Source organism: Pyrus communis, chromosome 11 (genome assembly GCF_963583255.1).
Source record: "Pyrus communis chromosome 11, drPyrComm1.1, whole genome shotgun sequence".
Lineage (NCBI taxonomy): Eukaryota > Viridiplantae > Streptophyta > Magnoliopsida > Rosales > Rosaceae > Pyrus > Pyrus communis.
Genome location: NC_084813.1, coordinates 1,666,017 through 1,688,654, shown reverse-complemented (window position 1 = coordinate 1,688,654; position 22,638 = coordinate 1,666,017). Strand labels below are relative to the sequence as shown.

Below are 22,638 nucleotides of genomic sequence, written 5' to 3'. Positions count from 1 at the left end.
TCCAAAAGTTGCAAGCCCACTGGGCCATATCCCATGGATGTGCGCGCGTCGTCGCCTCGTTTTCCCGCCAATCTGAAACCCTCACGCGTACAAGTTAGCTTTCTGCCCTTTCCCATTACGCACGCACGTATCCGGCTCTTCATCTCTCTCTCTGTGCAACTGCAAGTAGGGCTAAATTCTTCTAGGTAATTTTATAGCTTAAAACCTATGTCTGTCTGTATTTATCTTCCTAATTGTTGTTTATTCAAATTAATTGTAACCTAAAAATCTGTATGAACTCGTTGGGAAGTGTTTTTAAAATGACTAAATGCGTTTTTGGTGAAAATAATTTTGGAGTAAAATGTGAATAAATCATGGAATTGCCTTGAAGTGCTTCCAGCAAGAATGTTATGTCACTTCAAGTGCTTTTGAAACTTAAAAACATTTTCTCTAGAAGTTCTTTCAAAAAGCACCATCAGTAGCAGTCATTATTCTAAAATTGGTAAAAATGGTTAATTTCCCAGTTCAATCTGTTATATATGATCCAGTTGTGGCTTTAAGTCTATGATTTTCAAAGGAATATATTCATAATATTTATAGGCAACAAGGATGAAGAGGAAAAGAAAATCTGCTGCTTGTGACACCCAAATCCAAATAGGCAACATGGATGATCAAATTCAAGAAAAGGGTCCCCTTATCAGAGATCTTCCGAAGCCCGTCCTTTGGAATATTTTACTAAAGTTACCAACCAGGAGCATTCTCATTTGCAAATGTGTTTGCAAGACTTGGTGTGCTCGAATTTCGGACCCTGAATTTGCTAAGCTGCACTTTGCACAGGCAGAGCCCTGTCCTCTGCTGTCGCTCCTTGGTCCAACTCCAACTCGTGTGCCAAGAACCCTTTACATGGTTGAGCCCGAAGATCGCTCTGGGTTTGATTTGAAGGATTGTGCCTGTGCTGCTACTGGCAATGCTTGTGACCAGTCTCATGTCCACATGAAGCTTACCAAGTACAAGATCCCATTGCGCAACGCTGAGGAGGTCATCAATAGCAACAGTGATAACGGCAATGTGATGCCTAATGGGAACCGCGGCACCAAAAGGAAGACTTGCATCAGGATACCGCCACATCATCACAAGTACAATGTGGTGAATTCGTGTAATGGCCTGCTTTGCTTGTCTGAGCCAGTCCACAATGACCCTGCTGTTGTGTGCAATCCAGTAACCGGTGAATTTATAAACCTTCCCAAAAGTTCTAGGCCGCATCAGAATATAAGGATTCCTGTCGAATGTGGATTGGGTTTCAGTTCCGAGACCAATGAATATAAGGTGATACGAATTTTTGAAGCTGAAGCAGGCTATTGCTTTAAGTTTGCTGAGATACACACACTTGGAACAGGTTCATGGAAGTCCATTGGTGAAGTTTCTGAAACAGCAGGTAACTTAGTATCCCCTACCTATGCGAAAGGAGTGCTTTATTGGTATGAGTCTTATGGCTATAGAATTCGTTCTTTTGATTTGAACACTGAAAAGTTCAAATCAGTTCCATCACCACCTTTTCCGATCAAGCAATTTATGTATGTGGGCATGGGAGTTTTGGAAGGTTGTCTTTGCTTGTGTGATTCCTATGGTGATCGTATCACTGTGTGGACACTGACAGATTCTGGTGGAAAATATCGTTGGACAAAGGTGATTGTTATTGATAAAGGTGATTGTGGAAGGTGGCCATATGGCGTATATACAGCTATGAAATACCATAAGAACTATGGTTTGTTTATGTTTCATTCTCAAACAAATTCCTTCTTTTACTATCACCCAGAAAAACCAAGTTCATACGTTTATCTTAAGCTTTGTGGCTTCAAGGCAAATTTTCAAGCAATTAGTCATGTTCCGAGCTTTATTTTACTCAAGGACAATCTGGCAGGGAAGGATGTAGAAGTATTGAATATAAATACAAGGTAAGGATTTTTTCTATACCTTCTAAGATTTTGCGTAAATTTGCTGCTCTAGTTATGTATTTGTAGGATATCAAACTCAACCTCAGAAGAATTTATGTGGACAAACATTTATGCTTGCCTGTCTTTGAAAGATCCCAAAATCACCCGATATGTTTAATTTGTTTCCCGCTGATTAATTTGTAGTTTTGTTCAGTGATTGATTGTACATGGTTGAGTTTACTTTTCAACTAGATGAAGAGCATGTATGAATTTTTTTCGTCTTAGTTGCTTTCACTACCTGATATTGTCAATTTATAGGATTTGTGATATTTGCCTAGTATATCTGTGGTTCTAATGAAAAGATGGGTTGTGTGTATGCAATTGCTAATTTGAAAACCATGTATAACTGGACACATATATGAACGTATACATAAATTAACATATTGGAAATGGAAGTATAAAAGATGAGTTAGTGTTTATCTGTATCTCAACTCTCAATCATGAGGAAGTAGCACTTGCTTTATGGTTGCATAGTATTTCCAACGAGGAGGTGCTTTTCGAGGCTACTGTTCTATATTTGAGACTATTTTAGACCAGAGCACCAATTAATAATTATGCTCATGAATCGGAAAATGATGAATGTGTGTTTGACCTCTTTTATGACACCAGAACTGCAGAAGAAGGGACCTGTAAACTCCTGCTCAGACAAGTGTCAGTTTTGAAAGATGAATGAAAGATGCTGACACTAGTTCTGATGCTTAGACTTAACTTATCTTTGGATCTCTACAAACAAAAAAACACATGGGACCTGCACACGCACGTACACATATCTATGAAAGTATGAGGAAGTAGGATTCATCGTCTTTCATTGTTACATATAGGTTTGCTGAATTGTCCTTTCTTTGCGCTGTTAGAACTTAGAACTTGGGTAATCTGCTTTTCTGAAAGGTAACTCGTTAAGCCGTTGAGAGAATATCATGTTTACATTAGGTGCTGCAATGACACAATACGTGAAACCAAACAATGCGCTCCTCTTCTGATCCTTCGATACATTTTTTCTACTTGTTCATGTTTTTGACTTTTAATCTCATAACTACTGTTGTTGATACAGGTGTGCAGGGTTGAAACTGCAAGGAGAGACTAAAGCTCCATCTCTGAAGGAAGAAATTGCTGAATTCGAATCAGACCCTTTTTCGTCGGACAATTACTGTTTTAGCGACGAATGAAACGAGCAGGCACTGATGGAGGTGATGTGGTTTCACAGCGAGCTAAAAGAACCATTTTGTTAAATTATAGTATAGATCGAATCAAGAGAGCCATTTTGTTAAAAGGGTTGTGATGGGCTCTTAGTAGTATTTTACACTGTTGGACAGCATAACCTTGGATTCCGTTCTAACTAGTATTGTTATGTTTGATGTTCCTTTCAAATTTTTATTATTTTGGATTACAGTTAAATTACCATCTGCCAACATGGTGAGGATTTTGGGAATCTGTAAATTATATCCGTTTGTCGTACATCGTGCGGTCAGTTTTTATTAGGTATTGTTTGTATTTATCTTCAAATAAAAATATTTAAAATAATTTTTGATCGCACAAGTATATGATTCAAGGATTTTCACATAGCTATTTATCTTCAAAAATATGAATGCTCTTGGTCATGGTATCCTAGCTATGCGATCAATAGCTATGTGAAAATCCGTGGTGATAGGATACCATGACTAGCTATTTATCTTCAAAAATTACTTTTCACATCCATTGTTATTCACATCCGTTTGTCGTATATGATTCAAGGATTTTCAGAATCCTCGCAAAGAGGATCTGGCGAGGATTCGGATTCTACTAGCTGTGTTTGATGCTCCTTTTAATTTTTCTTTTTAACTTTTAAGTTGTTAACTACACCGTTTAACACTCATTTTGTTGGGTAGCATGAGTTCTAGTCTCACAGATTGCACTTATTGAGTCATTTTTTAAAAAATTTACCAAAAGGTGGATAGAAAATACAATGCTCGCCGAAGGGCCTATAGATGAGGTCCTGCAAGGACCATTTTATTTAAAATCCTTAAATTAATCTAGGCCTAATTGTCATTTACTACTACGGTCTAGTGATATTTCTTTTCATTTGTAAGTGAGAGGCTTTAGATTCGATTTTCGTTAAATGCGAGTTTGAATCACACTATTGTTAGTCCATTGTGAGGCTAAGTCTACATCTTCTCCTTAGTATAGATAATATTGTTTGTTTTAAAAAAAAAAAAATCTAGGCCTAATTGGATTAAGGAAAGTGCTATCACACACCCTGTTTCACTCCCCCAAACACTTGTTAATTTTTTGTCGATGATATATTCTTCAATCCATTCGATCCGACGACTGAAAATTGATGGGGTGTGTGAGAAGTAAAAATAGGTGTGAATAATACTATCCTGGATTAATAGCTACCGTGGTGATAGGATACCATGACTAGTCCGAAGACAGCCGTGGTAAAAAAATTAGTATTTAAACTCTTGTGATGAAGTATGTTAGAATTTAAACCACAAAATTGAAAATTTCTTCAAATCTTTTTTAATTGTTAACACATGATTACGCTATTACCATGAAGGCTATTAATCCAATTAAGTTATTAATCTAAAGATAGATAAAATCATGTGGTTGGCTTTAGCATCGCTCAATAAAAATCAGAAAAAAATACAGAGACCACTAGTCTAATTCGGGTTGACTGGAGCTCTACCCGGGCCAACCAGACCCGTGTCCACTGTCAGTAACGCAGCACGCACACCGTTTCTCAATTTTCAATTGCATTTGCCTTGCTTTGAGAATATGAATGCTCTTGGCGGTGGCGGCCATGGCGGCCTCTGGGGTTGGAACTACTCATCACCCAGAAAACCGAAGCAGCAAAGAAAACGCCCATTTGATTCCAAATCCCAGTCTTCCTCCAAATCTGTGGACGCAACCGGAAGAGCAGGTCACTGGTTTCCCTTAAAGCAAGCCGCCACGGCTGGCACACTGGCTCTGACGGGAGATACAATTGCTCAGCTCACACAGCGCTGGAGAAAAGCAGGCGCGGAAGACCAACAGGTTTGTCAAATTTAACGTCTCTTTCTTTGTTTCATTAAGCTGTTTGGTTGCTGAGAAGTTAAGGTAAGATATTGGAATTTTATGCTGTGTTTGGTTGCTGAGAAAATTAGGAAAAGATAAATATCGGAATTTTATGATGGGTTTGGTTGCTGAGAAAATGTGGGGTAAGGGAAAGTGTTTGGGTGCTCAGAAAATGTTTGAGGGTTTATAAAGTTTGAGGCTTGGAATTATTTATGGTTGGGGTCTGGAGTGAGAAAAGAACAACTTTCAGCTTCCTGCGATGTAAATTGCAGTTAATTGAGAGTTGGTTCTCTAATTCTGAGCACAACAGCTACTTATTAATTTGCAGGATGATTTTGTTTCGTATAATTGTACCGAAGTTGGCGCAAATGCTAAACCGGTGTTTCCTTGGTTGTATATTATGTTAAATGAAGGAAACTCTTGGAGCTCGTTGTGTTAAACTGACTAGAAAGAACACGCGCCTAATATGGGTTGGAGGGCCCTGTTAGGCCACAATTTCCCAGCTTATAGGTTGTTATCCGCTAAGCTATTGCTTAGCCAAAGGTTGTGGTTTTAAGTTTGTAGCGGGTGCAATTATGGATCAGCACTTTGTGCTGTGAGTCTTGAATTTCTTTTAGTTTTTTGGCTCTGCTAGCGAACACAATTCTAGGTTTGAGACATATTACCATAAACCTTTTTGTAGTGACGAATCTTGCATGTCACCAGAAAAAGCATCCACAATACAAAAAATCGATTCCTACGTTGTTTTTTCTGTCGAATCTCTAGTAGCTTTTCTAGTAGCTTTATTTATAGTTGGGGTTTGGAGTGAGAAAAGAACAACTTTCAGCTTCTAGCGATGTAAATTGCGAGTTGGTGCTCTAATTCTGAGTGCAGCAGCTACTTATTTAATTTGCAGGATGATTTTGTTTCTTATAATCGTACCGAAGTTGGCACAAATGCTAAACCGGTGTTTCCTTGGTTGTATATTCTGATGAAGGAAACTCTTGGATCTCGATGTGTTAAACTGACTAGAAAGAACAAGTGCCTAATATGGGTTGGATGGCCCTGTTAGGCACAATTTCCCAGTTTATAGGTTGTTATCCACTAAGCTATTGCTTAGCCGAAGGTTCTGGTTTTAAGGTTGTAGCGGGTGCAAGATGGATCAGCACTTTGTGCTGTGAATCTTGAATTTCTTTTAGTTTTTTGGCTCTGCTAGCTTTTTGTAGTGACGAATCTTGTATGTGTTCCTAAGAAAAGGAAGTTGTCCATTTTTCGGGAGAACTCTTGAATGAAGGTGGAAAAGAATCAAGTTTCTTTCGGAAATGGTAAGATCTTTGGCACAAGGAGGAGTTGACCTGTATCATCTTGACCGGGTTCTGTCTTCGAAGGATACTCCTCTTCGATAAAACAGTGGAAATATTATCTTGTCAGTTTATGGCAATGTCATTCTTATGTGTGGTCTCAACCAGGAAGTATTTATATAAAGTTATAAACCATTTATCCAAGCATTCCCTTGATTTTTTTGGGTTATTTTTCAAGTATGCGACCAAACCTTTCGGTGGTGCGGAGTAGGCCTGGCAAACGGGTCGTGTCTGTCGTGTTCGTGTCGTTTTCATGTAACACCTGTTATCTTAACGGGTCGTGTCGTGTCACACCCGTTATGAAAAATATATATTTTTTTAAAATTTGCACATACCACACATTGTGACATAAATATTACTTGAAAACATTAAAACATTTCTCGTTCAAGTACTATATCTACACTCGAAAATGAAAGCCTAATAAAAAAATAATACATACACTACTAATCTATTACAAATATTAAATGTGCAAGGATAAAGAGTTTTTGTTTTTAAGATTGTCCCATTACTTGATCTCTGAATATTTTTTTTTTGTGATTTTTTGCTGATGTGATCTCCAAGCATATACAAACAATTTTGACGGTTTGGATCGTTGAAATTAGTTTTGGAGAATTCGTAAAACGATAGATTGACTAACACTTAGAGTTTATTTATACTTTCATTAAGTATAACATAAGATTTTGTGGTATCCACTTGTGTAAATATTTTAAATTGAAGATCGAATTCATTCATTGTATTCATATAGGGTCAAGGAGTGTAGTTATAAAAAATCAGCAAAATCGGAGTTAAAATAACCGTTAAATCGTGATTTTTCGTTTATAACCGTTGAAAAGCTTTATCCCGTTACTTGATCTCTAAATGTTTTTTTTTTGTGATTTTTTGCTGATATGATCTCCAAGCATATACAAACAATTTTGACGGTTTGGATCGTTGAAATTAGTTTTGGAGAATTTGTAAAACGATAGATTGACTAACACTTAGAGTTTATTTATACTTTTATTAAGTATAACATAATATTTTGTGGTATCCACTTGTGTAAATATTTTAAATTGAAGATCGAATTCATTCATTGTATTCATATAGGGTCAAGGAGTGTAGTTATAAAAAATCATCAAAATCGGAGTTAAAATAACCATTAAATCGTGATTTTTCGTTTATAACCGTTGAAAAGCTTTGTCCCGTTACTTGATCTTTGAATGTTTTTTTTTTGTGATTTTTTGCTGATGTGATCTCCAAGCATATACAAACAATTTTGACGGTTTGGATCGTTGAAATTAGTTTTGGAGAATTCGTAAAACGATAGATTGACTAACACTTAGAGTTTATTTATACTTTTATTAAGTATAACATAAGATTTTGTGGTATCCACTTGTGTAAATATTTTAAATTGAAGATTGAATTCATTCATTGTATTCATATAGGGTCAAGGAGTGTAGTTATAAAAAATCATCAAAATCAGAGTTAAAATAACCGTTAAATCGTGATTTTTCGTTTATAACCGTTGAAAAGTTTTGTCCCGTTACTTGATCTTTGAATGTTTTGTTTTTTGTGATTTTTTGCTGATGTGATCTCCAAGAATATACAAACAATTTTGACGGTTTGGATCGTTGAAATTAGTTTTGGAGAATTCGTAAAACGATAGATTGACTAACACTTAGAGTTTATTTATATTTTTATTAAGTATAACGTAAGATTTTGTGGTATCCACTTGTGTAAATATTTTAAATTGAAGATCGAATTCATTCATTGTATTCATATAGGGTCAAGGAGTGTAGTTATAAAAAATCATCAAAATCGGAGTTAAAATAACCGTTAAATCGTGATTTTTCGTTTATAACCGTTGAAAAACTTTGTCCCGTTACTTGATCTCTGAATGTTTTTTTTTTGTGATTTTTTGCTGATGTGATCTCCAAGCATATACAAACAATTTTGACGGTTTGGATCGTTGAAATTAGTTTTGGAGAATTCGTAAAACGATAGATTGACTAACACTTAGAGTTTATTTATATTTTTATTAAGTATAACATAAGATTTTGTGGTATCCACTTGTGTAAATATTTTAAATTGAAGATCGAATTCATTCATTGTATTCATATAGGGTCAAGGAGTGTAGTTATAAAAAATCATCAAAATCAGAGTTAAAATAACCATTAAATCGTGATTTTTCGTTTATAACCGTTGAAAAGCTTTGTCCCGTTACTTGATCTTTGAATTTTTTTTTTTTGTGATTTTTTGCCGATGTGATCTCCAAGCATATACAAACAATTTTGACGGTTTGGATCGTTGAAATTAGTTTTGGAGAATTCGTAAAACGATAGATTGACTAACACTTAGAGTTTATTTATACTTTTATTAAGTATAACATAATATTTTGTGGTATCCACTTGTGTAAATATTTTAAATTGAAGATCGAATTCATTCATTGTATTCATATAGAGTCAAGGAGTGTAGTTATAAAAAATCATCAAAATCGGAGTTAAAATAACCGTTAAATCGTGATTTTTCGTTTATAACCGTTGAAAAGCTTTGTCCCGTTACTTGATCTTTGAATGTTTTTTTTTTTGTGATTTTTTGCTGATGTGATCTCCAAGCATATACAAACAATTTTGATGGTTTGGATCGTTGAAATTAATTTTGGAGAATTCGTAAAACGATAGATTGACTAACACTTAGAGTTTATTTATACTTTCATTAAGTATAACAAAAGATTTTGTGGTATCCACTTGTGTAAATATTTTAAATTGAAGATCGAATTCATTCATTGTATTCATATAGGGTCAAGGAGTGTAGTTATAAAAAATCATCAAAATCAGAGTTAAAATAACCGTTAAATCGTGATTTTTCGTTTATAACCGTTGAAAAGTTTTGTCCCGTTACTTGATCTCTGAATGTTTATTTTTTATGATTTTTTGTTGATATGATCTCAAAGCATATACAAACAAGTTTGACGGTTGGGATCGTTGAAATTAGTTTTGGAGAATTCGTATGCCATCAATCAAGTTCCGTGTGTGTGTATATATATATATATATTTATTAAGTAGATTTAAATCTATTTATTTTGTACGTATAAATTATAATTGACTGGTACACGGAATAGTACATACATCACGTGTCACGTGTGTCGTTATAAAAATAGTGAGATATGTCATGACAGTCGTGTGTGTGATAAAAAGTTAATAACTTAAAAAAAAAAAAAATTTCTCACCACTTCTATTAATTTTCATTTTTCCCTCTCTTTTTTGTTTCCTTTTCAACTTTTTCTTATTATTTTCACTTTTCCCTCCAACATTTTTCCCTAATTCCCTCACTTTTTTGTTTTATTTTCAACTTTTCTTAACATTTTCATTTTCCCTCCATTTTTTTTTTCAAAAAGGGCGGCAAGTTGGCAAATGGCAATGGCAAGAAATTGATTATTGAAATTTGAGAATGGAAACAAATCACATCTGAATCCTGACGCATCAAATTTCAATGGATGCAAAATCATGCAAATATGCAATGCATGATCATGCATATTAAATTATTAATTAATAATTATTATAGTTTTTATAAAATTTAATATATATATATATAATTAGTATAGATAGACTTAATATTTTGGGAGTATAATTATTATAGTATATATAATTATTATAATTATTATAAATTTTATAGTTAATTTAATATATATATATATATATATTATAATTTTTAGGGGTATAAAATTGTAAAATTAATGTATATAATTATTACAGTATTTTTTTAGGGTTATAAAATTATAAAAATAATATTCTGCTTATCGTGTATCGTGTTTAGCCACGTGTATACCCGACCCAACCCGTTATCTTAACAGGTGCTTATCGGGTTACCCGATAAGACCCGATTCGTTATCGTGTCGACCCAAACACCTGTTAATTTCGTGTCGTGTCGTGTCGGGTTATCGGGTCGTGTCAGAAATTGCCAGGCCTAGTGCGGAGTCAAATGCTAGAAAATTCATTTATAATGGATAATGCTATGAAGATCATGGTGTGCCTCCTAGTTGATTTATGTAGTCCATCCTCCAAGCTTGTTGACTCTTTGTAGATCCGTCAATTGGTCTAGTCTTGTCTAATATTATAGTTTATGTTTTGTAAGGATGCGTTGTTACATTATTATTTGTGTTCCCTTGAGTTTAGTGTTTGATGACCAAAATCTCTTTCTTAGGATGTAACACATGCTCTCCTCTCACACCATGATTGGCTTCGTGCACTGCGGATGACTTCCTATGGGTTTCTTTTGTACGGCCCTGGTTCTTATGCTTGGTACCAGTATCTTGATCATTCTTTGCCTGCGAAAACTGTAGAGAACCTACTGCTGAAGGTACGACCTCTTTTACATCAATCTTGAGGTAGCATGACTCTAAGGAACTTTGTAAAAAAAAACAAAGTAAAGTTTGAGGAAATAAAAAATGAACGGAAGCCATTTGGAAGGTATCTCATAGCTTTCTTTTCTTACAGGTTTTGTTGAATCAAATTGTGCTTGGTCCATGTGTGATTGCTGTTGTTTTTGCGTGGAACAATTTATGGCAAGGGAAACTCTCACAGCTTCCAGAGAAGTATCGAAGAGATGCTCTTCCCACCTTACTTTATGGTAAACTTATTCTGATTATTATTTATGTTCACTCTGCATTTCAGATTACATAAACTCGTGTTTTTCCAATTTTTGTTGTATTATTTTGTGCAGGATTTAGGTTCTGGATACCTGTCAGTTTATTGAATTTCTGGTACACCATTTTCACTTCTGCTATTTATTTCCTCTTTTTTTCATGTCCTTTGGTACCGGAAATTTAAGCCGTGCCTCAATTAGTGTCATCATAGACTGTTTGAAATTGTTTGTAAACTAGTAATTTCTCTATAAAGACAATGAAAGATTTTTAGGAAAACTAATGAAAAGGGCTCCCAGGATTTTTTGCAATGGGTGATGGGAAAATTCTTTTCCGAGAACATCATACTCTGGCATATACTCCACTTTTTAATACCAAATCAAGTGGTAGCTTTATCTAATTGACTGAAATGGCTTTCGATACAGGGTGGTACCTCTTCAAACTCGTGTAGCTTTCATGTCCGTGGGTTCAATTTTCTGGAACTTCTGCTTGTCTTCAACTATTAGCAAGTAGCATCTGTGCATTTTATCTACAATTGTTATCAGCAAGCAGAACTTTGGCCACGAGGTATCATTTACACATCTGATTGCTTACCTTGCTTTGAGCTTCTTAGTTTTCCTGTCTTATGCTATTTCTTTACTCGTGGCAGGTTGGTTTGGAGGTCTGACATCTGGGAGACCGGGGTTGAGAAGAAAATGAGGACCAGAAGCAACTTTTTAGTTAAAAAAGATGAAATTCAAGCCCTTCGGTTTTCAAGTTTGATTGTTACAACAACGCGGACCTTGTGAACTGATTCTTTTTCTGCTAGCTGTAAAAGAAGAAAGGAAAACGGATACTTTTCTTAACGTACCTGGTCATTACTCTGATCTTTCAGCCACTCGGTTGTTGAAACTGCCTTTAAATGGGCTAGGTTCCGTTACTTGAACGAAACTAGATCTTGTGGAATCATATTGAACATTTGGCAATGCACTTCGAACTTTGCTAAAACTCGAGCATACTTGGTCTATGGCAAAAATAAACAAATAAATTCATACAGCAACCAAGACGGTGGATGCTATCGAAGATCTACCAAGTTTACTTGCAATGCAAGGATCTAAAGCAATGTGCATTACAGACGTTTGCAATGCAAGGATCTAAAGCAATTTGCATTACAGATGGAGATAAACATCCTCCGTGAACGAAATGTAGGAATGTTTAGATGCCTTGCGATAGCTAATGGGGCCAAAAGGTGACAACTGAGAGTCTGAAAGCTCAGACTCGGGGGAATAAACTTTAAGAACTGGGAAGCGCACTACAATGGACAGAATCCACGGCGCACGAGCATCTGCAAACTGTTGATTGACTCATAAGAATGAGTGCTTGATTGTTCAGTTGTGTGTGGCCGTTGCTGGGAAACCTCTGCCATAGAATGCATTGTTATCTCAATCACATCGCAGAAACAGGAAAAGTAGAAACTGAACGGGTTGGAATCGATTCCTACGTTGCTTTTTCTATCGAATCTCTATTAGCTTTTCTTGCATGCCACCAGAAAAAGCATCCGCAATATAAAAATGATAACCTTGATTGACAAGGATATGTATATATATATACACACACCTTGAAGCAGATGAAGGAATAAAAACTCTCAGAACCCGAAAACACATCAACAATATTGCATAGGAAGTGCAAACTCCGGAGATAGGCAGAACGTAGCCATCATGAGCAGAAGTACCAACACTACCTATTCTCTTCCTACTCCTCCTCGTCCTCATCTTACCTATCGTGAGCCGTTTGATCTCTACTTCGGGAATTTTGAGGACGATTTTGGTGAATGGGCTTCTGGGATCTCTGGTAGTCCCTTCTATGATAATTTTCAAGCAACTCAAGTAAGTAGAGTTTCTTTCCCTTTTTCCTTATGATACGATGTGTAGAATATGGCACAAACTATTTTGGTTGCATAATCAGGTAACCAGAACAGGTGCGTCGGATTCAAGGCGACCATTTGAGGGAACGCTAGCGGTTGCAAGATCTCTTGGCTCAGCAGGGTAATCGCAGTCGAGATCACAGTTCACATGCAGATTTTTCTCCTTTTTTTTTTTTTTTCATGTCATTGATTCACATATCAGTAAAATGATTAGTACGCATACGTATGTGGTTTAGCATCAGTTCATATATGATCTAACGGCTAATGTGCCTCTTTAGAGCGCAGCCATTACTCGTACATTTTATTTGTTATCCCTCTCTCACCTTCTACTGATGAAAAACTTGCAGTTCAGCAGCAGCACCAGGTCCCCGAATTCATTTTCTGGTCCTTGGCGATGATTTGGCACGACAGGCAGACCTGAGGACTAGACAGATGGTCGGTAACCAATGGAATACGGCCGCCCCTGGACTTGAAGCAGACTCCAGATTGACCCATAACGAGCAAAAGAGGGCGTTGCAGAAGCTGAAGAAAGAGATATACAATCCTTTGAGGAGAATATCGAAGAGGGTGAACTTGTATTACAGAGACACAGTTGTGAAGGAGAAGGATATGGAGAATGATGAAAAGAGGTGTACCATTTGCTTGGATGACTTTGAGCCCAAACAAGAGGTTATGCTCACTCCTTGTAAGCATATGTTTCATGAAGAATGCATTGTGCCTTGGGTGAAGAGCAATGGTCGTTGCCCAGTATGTAGGTTCTCCATATCTGAGTGAACAATAAATACCTCGTCCAGAGAAAAAGAAATATCACTAGATTAAGAGCGTTAACGAGTCGCGGCAAAGAAGTATTATTGTAACAAGAACTAGTTTAGTTATAATATTTTTAGTTGTTGAAATATAGTTTAAGTTAAATATCCGGTGAATGTTTTAAAAGGCAAAAGCGAAACAAAGGTGTTTCATGGACAGCCTCAAGTACCTAAAATTATTATTACAACTTAATATATATATATATATATATATATATATATATATATAGTAGGATACTTTGTAGAACAATCAAGCAAACATGTCAAGCAATCAACATTTGACTATTATTATTTTTTTTTTTAATTCACATCATAAAGTCACAATAAACTAATAGAAACTAAAAGTTGGAAACATAAATTTTATAAAAAAAAATAATAATAAATAAAAAACCCTGCCCAAAACGTCGCATTGTGTTTGGGCTGTTTTTTTTATTTTTATAAAAAGATTCATACGCCCAGGTAGCCTAGGCGCTTAAGGCAATAGCCTAAGAGTTTAGGCTAGTATATAGCCCACTTCTACTAGGCAAAAATGTTTTCCTCATAACTCCGCCTCGCCTAGACGAGTCATAAAACTAGTTTTTTAAAACACTTGAACTAATACATATAGCTCTTATCTCTTGAATCATACTAAATTCGGGTTCGTTTGACACATGTGATTAGATTGGAATGGATAACCTCTTGAATCATACTAAATTCAGACTCATTTGGTACACATGATTAGATTTAAATGGATAACCTACTAAATTAAAGGTATTGGAGAAATTATACAATTATGACCACCTCTACTAAATTCATAATTCTCATGAAAAGACATTCATTCCAATACTTCTTAAAATGGTTGGATTAGAAGGGATGAATTTTTTCATAGTTAATCCTTTCCAAAATATTCACCAATATACCTTGTAATTTAAGAGTTTTTCATTCCAATTCAATCATATGTACCAAACAAGCCATTCCGTCGTCCAACAGACCTACATCACTATTGATAAATCCACCACAACTTTTGAATCCATCTTCGTTATTACTTTTGAAAACCCCAGATCACTAGGAAACTGAAACTCAAGCATCACTACAATTGCCCTCATAGCTAGCACAGTAAATAGGCCGCCATGAACTCACCACGGTTGTTATGAATAACCACACCAGCACCTTGAAATGAAACACCCCATTTTCCTGGACAATAGCACCAACACTGCAATCGCCTCATTGATTTTGTATTCTTAGGGGTCGTTTTATTTTCAACTTTTTTTTTATTGTTTATAAATGATATTATCTACACTAATGGGAGAAGGGATGAACTTAGTCTCATAATGGGCTACCAATAATGTGGTTCAAATTCGTCTTTGGCGAGAATCGAACCTAAGGCCATCTCCAATCGAAGGAAGGCCAGATGGCTCGTTTTAGCCCTATAGCCCTACAAGAAATTAATATTTTAATAAACAGTGCAGGGCCATATTTCTGACCATCTCCAATCAAGAAGCCAAAGGTGTGACAGTCCATCCCGGACTTTTCGTACCATAGGGGTGAAATGATGGTTTTGCCCCTAGTATGGTTTTTTTTCGTTTTGTGGTTGTTTTTGAGTTTTGATTGGTGGAGTTTGGACCACACACACACCCCCACACTCACCTTCATCCCTATCCCTGTCCCGAGCCCCTCTCTCTCTTCCTTTCCTATTCTTTACGTACGGACAACACCATAACCCTCGAGATCTTCACGGATCGTGGAAACAAATTATATAGTTGTGCTCGTGAGGTCCTTAGGAGTTCAACCATACCCATTTCAGGTAAGGATACCTTCGTTTTCATGTCTACCTCGGGATCCCTCGATTTGATCACTGTTCATGCACACGTTAATTCTTGTGTTTTTTGGAATTTCAAGCTTGTAGGAAGCTTGGTGAGGTCCTTAGGAGGCTCGGGGTGGTTCGTTTGAAGGTTTTGGACGTCGTGATCGTGAGTTGCAAGTTTGGCCGGAGTTGGTGGTGTTTTCCCGGTGAGATTCTGTGGGTTTTAGTGCTTGAAAGTGGTATGTATTTGTTCCTCTTGTTGTAAGATTCATTTTGGTACCAATTTTGTGAAATTTGGTTGAAAAACGAAGAAGATACAAAGTTTTGAAAATTTCCCTATTTTTCGGTTTGGCCTGAGAAGACGACGGAATATTCCGTTAGTTTGGACAGAATATTCCTAACGGCGTTAATGGAATATGTCAGAGTTAATGGAATATTCCTGACGGCGTTAACTGACGCCGTCAGTGTGCCAGGCACGTGCCTGCGCGTGGGCGCGTGCAGCATCGAAAAATTATTTTAAAAATATGGGGATGTTCGTGAGGTTGAGTAAATCACGTTGGTGTATTCATACACCCCATTTGAGCATTGTATGAGAAGTTATTTCGTAATGTTGGTTATGTGCTTTAAAATTAACGTAATTATAGTTGTTTCGCATATAGGTGAGACCTATCCCGAGGACGAGCACGGTCACTCGTGGCAAGGGGGTTACAACCCTTCTACATACCAGTGAGTGGGCTTTTGGTTTTCCGTAGATACCTATATACTTATGTTTTTCCCAAAAAGTGAAATGAAATGTTTATACGTTTATATGTCATGCATTATGTTTGCCGTTGATTATACATTATTAGTTGCATATCTATATGTGTGTTTGGTGCTGCGGACGCACAGGTAAGTGCCAGGTAAGTTATGGTTTATATTTATTGCTTAGTGGTGATATGAGATGCATAGAGAGCTCATAACCTGCACCCCCGGTGTTAGTGCTCCCGCCCAGAGTTGGGCACAGTCCTTTACGTGATGTTCACCTCCTGCACCACACGCTTCTGACTCGTAAGTGACCCGCGATTATTCGCCCAGCCTTCACGTGATCGTAGCACTTGAGCGTACTTATTATACACCCAGTCCTATCGTACAGACCACTTTAGGTGGTTCCAACTCGTGTGCAGGTATAGTTAGTGAGATGGAGATTTGAGCTCTAGATTCAGCCGTACAGGTCACGTTAGGCGACTCCGGCTGACAGATTACATGGCATTGTTTGGCATTACCTGAGTACTTGCATTTTATTTCGAGGCATTTGGCATGGCATATTTCCGAGCATAATTTGTATATATGTATATATTCTATTTTTTTTGGGAAGTATACAGGTTTTACGGCGAGGGGTTAGAACTTTGTTTATGAAATGGTTTTTGAAAAGCTTTGTTTTTGCCCACTCACGCTTTCTGTTTTGCGCCCATCCAGATTCTAGTTTGGCTAGCGCTTTTGGTGGCTCCCCAAAGGATTTTCCCAGCTTATAGACATATTATCACCAGTGTAGGACTAGGGGTGGTTCGGTATGGGATACCATACCGAAACTAGTATCCCGAATCCCAAACCAAAATTTTTCGGGACGGAAATTTGAAGACCAATCCCAAACCAAATTTTCGGGAATCCCAAATTTCGGGAATCCCGAAATATTTTCGGGATTTTGGGACAAATCGGGAATCCCAAATTGAAATATGAAATTATGAATTGTTCTTCAAATATATAATTCAAGAACACATTCATGAACTAGGAATTTCATTTCATTCACACTACCATTTAATTGAACACTGGCATGCCTGACTGTTTTTATCATAGTCAAAATTCAAATTAATTAAACCCTTTTTGCAATATGTTGAGAGACAAAAGAATCAAGCCTTCTAAAATCATCAGCCATGGCAGCAGCAATAATAAAATCCACATGAATATCAAACAAAACATGAAAAATATGCAAGGTGTAGGGCATTACAGGTTGCAGAGCATGAATTAGAAACTACTAGCATCAATTATAAAAGAATAATATATATATAATAATTAATATTATATATTTTCGGTTCGGTATGGGATTCCCGAAATATCGAGAAGCCAATCCCGAATCCCATACCGAAATTTTGGGATCGGTTTGGGATAGCATCCCGAAAATTTTGGGAATTTCGGTTTGGGAAATTTTTGGTTTGGGATCGGGATTTTTTCGGTTCGGTTCGGGATTTTTGGGAATTTTTTCCACCCCTATGTAGGACCACCCTCGGGTGTGTTTATTTAGTGTTGTTTCTCCCAGACTGCACTAGGTCTTTCGTGCTCTGAACTTTGTTTCTCACACTTACGCTTGCACATGTATGTTCTTACTTCGTGTATAGCTAGGTTTTTATTTATTCGTACTTTTATTATTATTATTTTTAGCTTCCGCACTGTGCACATGGCTACGTTACTTTTACGTGACGGCCAGCATGCCTTGATCTCGGTTGGGGTGTGTCAAGAGGGCCATAGGCTAAACATAGCCTTGTGACAAAAAACCATCTCCAACCAAGGGCCAAACATAATTGATTATTTTAATTTAAAAGTTACAACAACTTAAATTTAAAGGAAAAAATGAGAATTTTTTAATATTTAAAAAAAAAATTTGGTTGAAAAAAGAAATTCAAATCCAACGGTAACTGACGTTAGCTAGCCGTTGGATTTGAATTTTTTTGGGCTATAAATAGGGTGGATATTGGGCTATAATTCACATACCTTTGAATTCAAGTTTGCAATGAATTCCAACTTTGAATCCTTTTCGAATTCCAACTGGGGGTCTTCATCCAATTCCAAATTGGAAGAAAAATGGGCGCAGATAAGACGAGAATATGAGGAGTCTGATGAAGAAGATGAAGCATGGTGCAACACACAATATATGGTAACCATGGCTACGGTCATGGTGTGTTAACCAATTGAGGAACAAGCTCAATGGGGTGGCTATGTTGCTGGTCGCTCTTACAAACCACGAAACAGAGCGATCACGCATGCCAATCAAATGAACAACTATTTCAACCCCAACTCGGTGTACACTAAAGAGGATTTCAGACGTCACTTCCGGATGAGGCGCCATGTTTCTGAGCGTTTACTTCATGATGTCTAGCAGGTCAATCCATATTTTCGACAGAAGCTAGACACAACAAACAGCTCTGGTTTCTCACCTCATCAAAAGGTTACTATTGCACTACGAATGATGGCTTATGGCTCCCTAGCTGATTCGATGGATGAAACATATGGTATGTCTGAGTCTACATGCCTTGATACTCTTGCTGAATTCTATAACATAATTGTTTAGCTTTACAAAGAGGAGTACCTCCGTGAGCCAAATCAAGAAGATCTAGATCGGCTCATTCGCAAAGTTGAAGACCGTGGGTTTTCGGGTATGATAGGGTCATTAGATTGCATGCATTGGAATTGGAAGAACTGTCCCACCAGATGGCAAGAAGGCTTTAACAGAAGGTCGAGAAAGTTAACTATTGTGTTAGAGGCAGTTGCCTCGTATGACACATGGATCTAGCATGCTTTCTTTGGAGTCCCTAGATCCCAAAATGACATTACAGTTCTTGAGCGTTCACCCATCTTCAATAACCTGACGGAAGGTAAATCACCTAAACTTGACTACTACATCAATTACTGTCAGTACAATATGGGGTATTACTTGGCAAATGACATCTACCCAAAGTGGGCGACATTTGTCCAAGCAATTCCAAACCCTGCGAATGATGTCGAAAAGTGGTTTACCTTACAACAAGAGGCATACCTGAAAGATGTTGAGAAAGATTTCGGTATTCTACAAGTACGGTGGAAGATCATCAACGAATCAGCAAAAGAGTGGAGTCGAGAAAATTTGAACTCTATCATGATGTCTATCATATTACATGACATGATTGTGGAGGATGAGCGAGATTGGTATATTGATGGAGAGTCTGATGACAACCAAGAGAATCCAAATAGGTCAAGAAGGGTTTGTGCAAAAATATATGATGGACCTAATTTGCCTTTGAATCAAAAAATTGGTAATATCTCTTTAAATAAGTATTGAGGCGTTATAGGATAATAAGTTCTCATGCCACAAATAAGTACCTACAATAGGATCGGGTTGCACATCTTTGGGCCAAAAGAAGCATGGAGTAGGTGTTTAAATTTTATGTTGTTAAAAATGTTGTTTAAATTTCATGTTGTTAAATGTTTTTTTTTTAATGTTGTATAATTTTTATGTTGTTTAATATTGTTTAATGTTGTTTCATATGACTTAATGTTATTTAATGTTGTTTAATGGCTTAGGAAGTTATAGGGAAAAAATAGAATTTTTAAATTTGTAAAATAATAAAAAAAATCAAATATAACAGTTAGCTGACGTCAGTATGTTATCGTTGCATTCAAAATTCGGCCTGGCCCGGGATTGGCTGGGTTAGGCCTACCGGTTGGCCCTTTGACTCTTTTTTGCCCTATGTGTCCCACGAGCCCTTTGGCCTAGCCCTCGGTTGGAGAATATTTTCGGGCTATTTTCGGCCTTCTGGACCCTTCGGTTGGAGATGGCCTACGACCTCTGACTTACAAGTGAAGATGAATAACATTAGATTGTAGTACTAAGTGGCAACTTTTTAAAAACTAAAAATTTAAAAACTTGTTTAGGAACTAATTTCAATTAAAAAAATTACAATGAAACCTTATTTCCAAATAAGAAATTGTTGGGTTTTTTCAGTCGTAGGTTTGGTGGACTTGTATTGTAAGAAGGTGGATGAAGCCTTTATGTCCCCTATTTATGAGTTATTGAAAAATAGGCCCAAAACATTCGAAGGAAAAACAAGTCCTAGGAAATGATTTGTTGTTCTTCTAGCAGCTCTTAAGTGCTTGATTTGATGTTACGCCAAATATTTTGGTGCTGATGAAGTATTTCTAATGGCTTTAGTAAGATTGTTCAACTTTGAACAAATACTAGACATTAGAATAATTAGGCTTAGCATAAGAGCTTGAGACCCAAAAGTTTAGCCAATAAGAGTGTATGATTTGGTTTCAGAAGAAATGTTTGAAGAGATATTTGGCAGTGGAGATTAAGGTTTCAAGGATGAGAATGTGAGAAAAATAGTTGAGGTTATAGCTTGCTGGGAGGTTTTACAGTAGCTAGGGGGGGAAAAGTTGGAGGCAGAACAGTGGGAAGCTTGAGGCTAGACTTGTGGTTGGTGTAGGAAGCTTGCAATAAACAAGAGAAAGATTTTCGGTAGCTGGAAAAAGAGGTTCTTCTCCTTTGCTTGCTGAGCGTGGTATCCTCCTCCCCCATTTATATGATATTGACTTGCTTTTATAGAGGGTGAAGACTCTCTTAAATTTGTTGGGTAAAATGGTGTGCCGGAGACTACTTAGGGATACGAGGTGTCTGAAATAGCTTGTTTCCAACACATAAAACACATGATTATAGAATTGTTTTATATATAAAGGATGACATGGTTAAAAAGGTTCACGGAAAACATATGTCTTAGTGTAGGAATGAGGCGATAGGTTGTTGAGGTTAGGTTACTGTCAAATAAGGTGTTGAAAAGTATCTCATTTGTGTTGAGAATGAGTCCCACATTGATGACACATTGATGAGAGGAAAGACCTTACATGGGCTTATAAGAGGTTGGGCTACTCCTCGTATTGCCAATTGGTTTTATGGTGGAACCTCAACTTTCTTCAATTTGCTCACCTGGCATTTGTTACTCCAAGTAATGGGCTTGGACTCTAGTGCTCCCAAATAGACCAAAGTTTCCATTATTGAAGAGTTTACATGGGCCTTGTGGACCTTTGTAACCTTTCACACATCAACCACTCTAGCAAGCCATGTGCAACCACATGTATTGGGTCACAACCACATGTATTGGGTCATGTGAGCTTGGTAGGTGTTGAGTTTAAAGGATTATTCTTGGCATGACTTGATATATTTTCTTATTTGGCATGCGTGATATATTTCCTTGCTTAGCATGGCGGAAGAATTAATTTAAATTCGTGTAAAATCTTGATTAATTATTTATTTTCTCGATAAATATCAAAATATAATTGAAAGTAACATAAATTCATACGTTCGTACAAAAAAAGGTCTGGGCGAAGATCCTCTTGAGTTGAAGTAGACAAGCACCACTACAACAAGAAGGATAGTTGGAGAGTGAGAAAATGTTAGTAAAAAGGTTTGAATCTCTGATTGTGTCCAGTCCACATGTGGTAATTGAAGGGAGTGACGTGCTCTCTATTTTAATTTTTGTTAAAGAGTTTTTTTTTTTTTTTTAACAAATAATAATATTAGTGAATTAAAAAATTAATCATTAAGAGCAAATAATCAATAAGAATTAAACTCGTACCAGAACACATAAACATAATTTTTTTTTTTGCCGTTACTGTAAAGCGTTATTGTCATATTTAGGAGTGGGCATAAAAATCGCAAAACCGGAAAACTGAATCGAACCGTGACAAAAAAAAATTGTAACCGCATTGACCAAAAAAGGTTAAAATCAGAACAAAAACTGAATCGAACCATTTCAACCGGTTCCGGTTCCAATTTGGAAATATTAAGAACCGAAGGAACCGAACCAAACCGCTTTTAATATAAATTATTGTTTTATTATTATTTTTATATAAATAAGACATTTTTCCAAGAAGATCATGTGCATAAGCTCAATATTTTTCTTTCACTTCTCTCCCCCTCCTTTGTTGTTTTATCACTTTTCTCCCCCTACATTATTTTTCTCCATTATTTCCAATATATTATGCATTATGTACATTTTAGTTTTAGTTTAAGATCTTACACTTTGGTCTTGATATGAGCCTTTTTATCTTTTGATTTATATTTATACGCACATTTTCTATTTTCCGGTCACAAATCTTGTAGATCTAGTAATGGAAACTCAAATTTACTTGAATTTGTGGTTGAAATATGTGTTTGGTATTAGAAGTAGAAAATTAGAAAAAACATATATATAATTTTGGTTAGAACCATAAACCAGCATGAACCGAACCATAACCCGTCATGAACCGAATCGTTGAAATGTTTCGATTCCGATTCCAATTTAATGATGAAACCAAACCGAACCGAACCGAACCATGCCCATCCCTAATCATATTTGCTAAACTTGAGTGACGTGCTTTTTTCAGATCCCCAGCCTATGAAAAAATAAAATAAAAAAG

General features: G+C 36.5%; 3 protein-coding genes across 4 annotated transcripts; all 3 read left to right on the top strand.

Annotated features, from left to right (window-relative positions):
* The first annotated feature begins 642 nt into the window (after nucleotides 1–642).
* On the top strand, nucleotides 643–3,139 carry LOC137707704 (F-box/kelch-repeat protein At3g06240-like). Its single transcript, XM_068446608.1, has 2 exons — nucleotides 643–1,934; nucleotides 3,025–3,139. The coding sequence occupies exons 1-2, from the start codon at nucleotides 643–645 to the stop codon at nucleotides 3,137–3,139; spliced, it is 1,407 nt and encodes a 468-aa protein (XP_068302709.1).
* A 1,439-nt stretch (nucleotides 3,140–4,578) lies between these two features.
* Nucleotides 4,579–11,992, top strand: LOC137708286 (uncharacterized). 2 transcript variants are annotated; one of them, XM_068447331.1, is made up of 6 exons: nucleotides 4,579–4,982; nucleotides 10,523–10,678; nucleotides 10,816–10,948; nucleotides 11,049–11,081; nucleotides 11,387–11,528; nucleotides 11,611–11,992. In XM_068447331.1, exons 1-4 carry the CDS (start codon nucleotides 4,725–4,727, stop codon nucleotides 11,072–11,074), a joined length of 573 nt encoding a protein of 190 aa, XP_068303432.1. In that variant the 5' UTR covers nucleotides 4,579–4,724; the 3' UTR covers nucleotides 11,075–11,081; nucleotides 11,387–11,528; nucleotides 11,611–11,992. The 2 variants fall into 2 exon arrangements, with proteins under 2 accessions (XP_068303432.1, XP_068303431.1); XM_068447330.1 differs by having other exon boundaries at nucleotides 11,042–11,081.
* A 586-nt stretch (nucleotides 11,993–12,578) lies between these two features.
* LOC137709397 (uncharacterized) lies at nucleotides 12,579–13,865 on the top strand. Its single transcript, XM_068448490.1, has 3 exons — nucleotides 12,579–12,826; nucleotides 12,906–12,985; nucleotides 13,212–13,865. Exons 1-3 carry the CDS (start codon nucleotides 12,659–12,661, stop codon nucleotides 13,636–13,638), a joined length of 675 nt encoding a protein of 224 aa, XP_068304591.1. The 5' UTR covers nucleotides 12,579–12,658; the 3' UTR covers nucleotides 13,639–13,865.
* The last annotated feature ends 8,773 nt before the right edge of the window (nucleotides 13,866–22,638 follow it).

Coding starts and splice junctions, on each gene's coding strand:
- LOC137707704 (XM_068446608.1), top strand. CDS start 643: ATGGATGATCAAATTCAAGAAAAGGGTCCCCTTATCAGAGATCTTCCG. Junction 1,935..3,024: donor GTATTGAATATAAATACAAG/GTAAGGATTTTT, acceptor TTGTTGATACAG/GTGTGCAGGGTTGAAACTGC.
- LOC137708286 (XM_068447330.1), top strand. CDS start 4,725: ATGAATGCTCTTGGCGGTGGCGGCCATGGCGGCCTCTGGGGTTGGAAC. Junction 4,983..10,522: donor CAGGCGCGGAAGACCAACAG/GTTTGTCAAATT, acceptor TCTCTTTCTTAG/GATGTAACACATGCTCTCCT. Junction 10,679..10,815: donor TAGAGAACCTACTGCTGAAG/GTACGACCTCTT, acceptor CTTTTCTTACAG/GTTTTGTTGAATCAAATTGT.
- LOC137709397 (XM_068448490.1), top strand. CDS start 12,659: ATGAGCAGAAGTACCAACACTACCTATTCTCTTCCTACTCCTCCTCGT. Junction 12,827..12,905: donor ATAATTTTCAAGCAACTCAA/GTAAGTAGAGTT, acceptor TTGCATAATCAG/GTAACCAGAACAGGTGCGTC. Junction 12,986..13,211: donor AGATCTCTTGGCTCAGCAGG/GTAATCGCAGTC, acceptor AAAAACTTGCAG/TTCAGCAGCAGCACCAGGTC.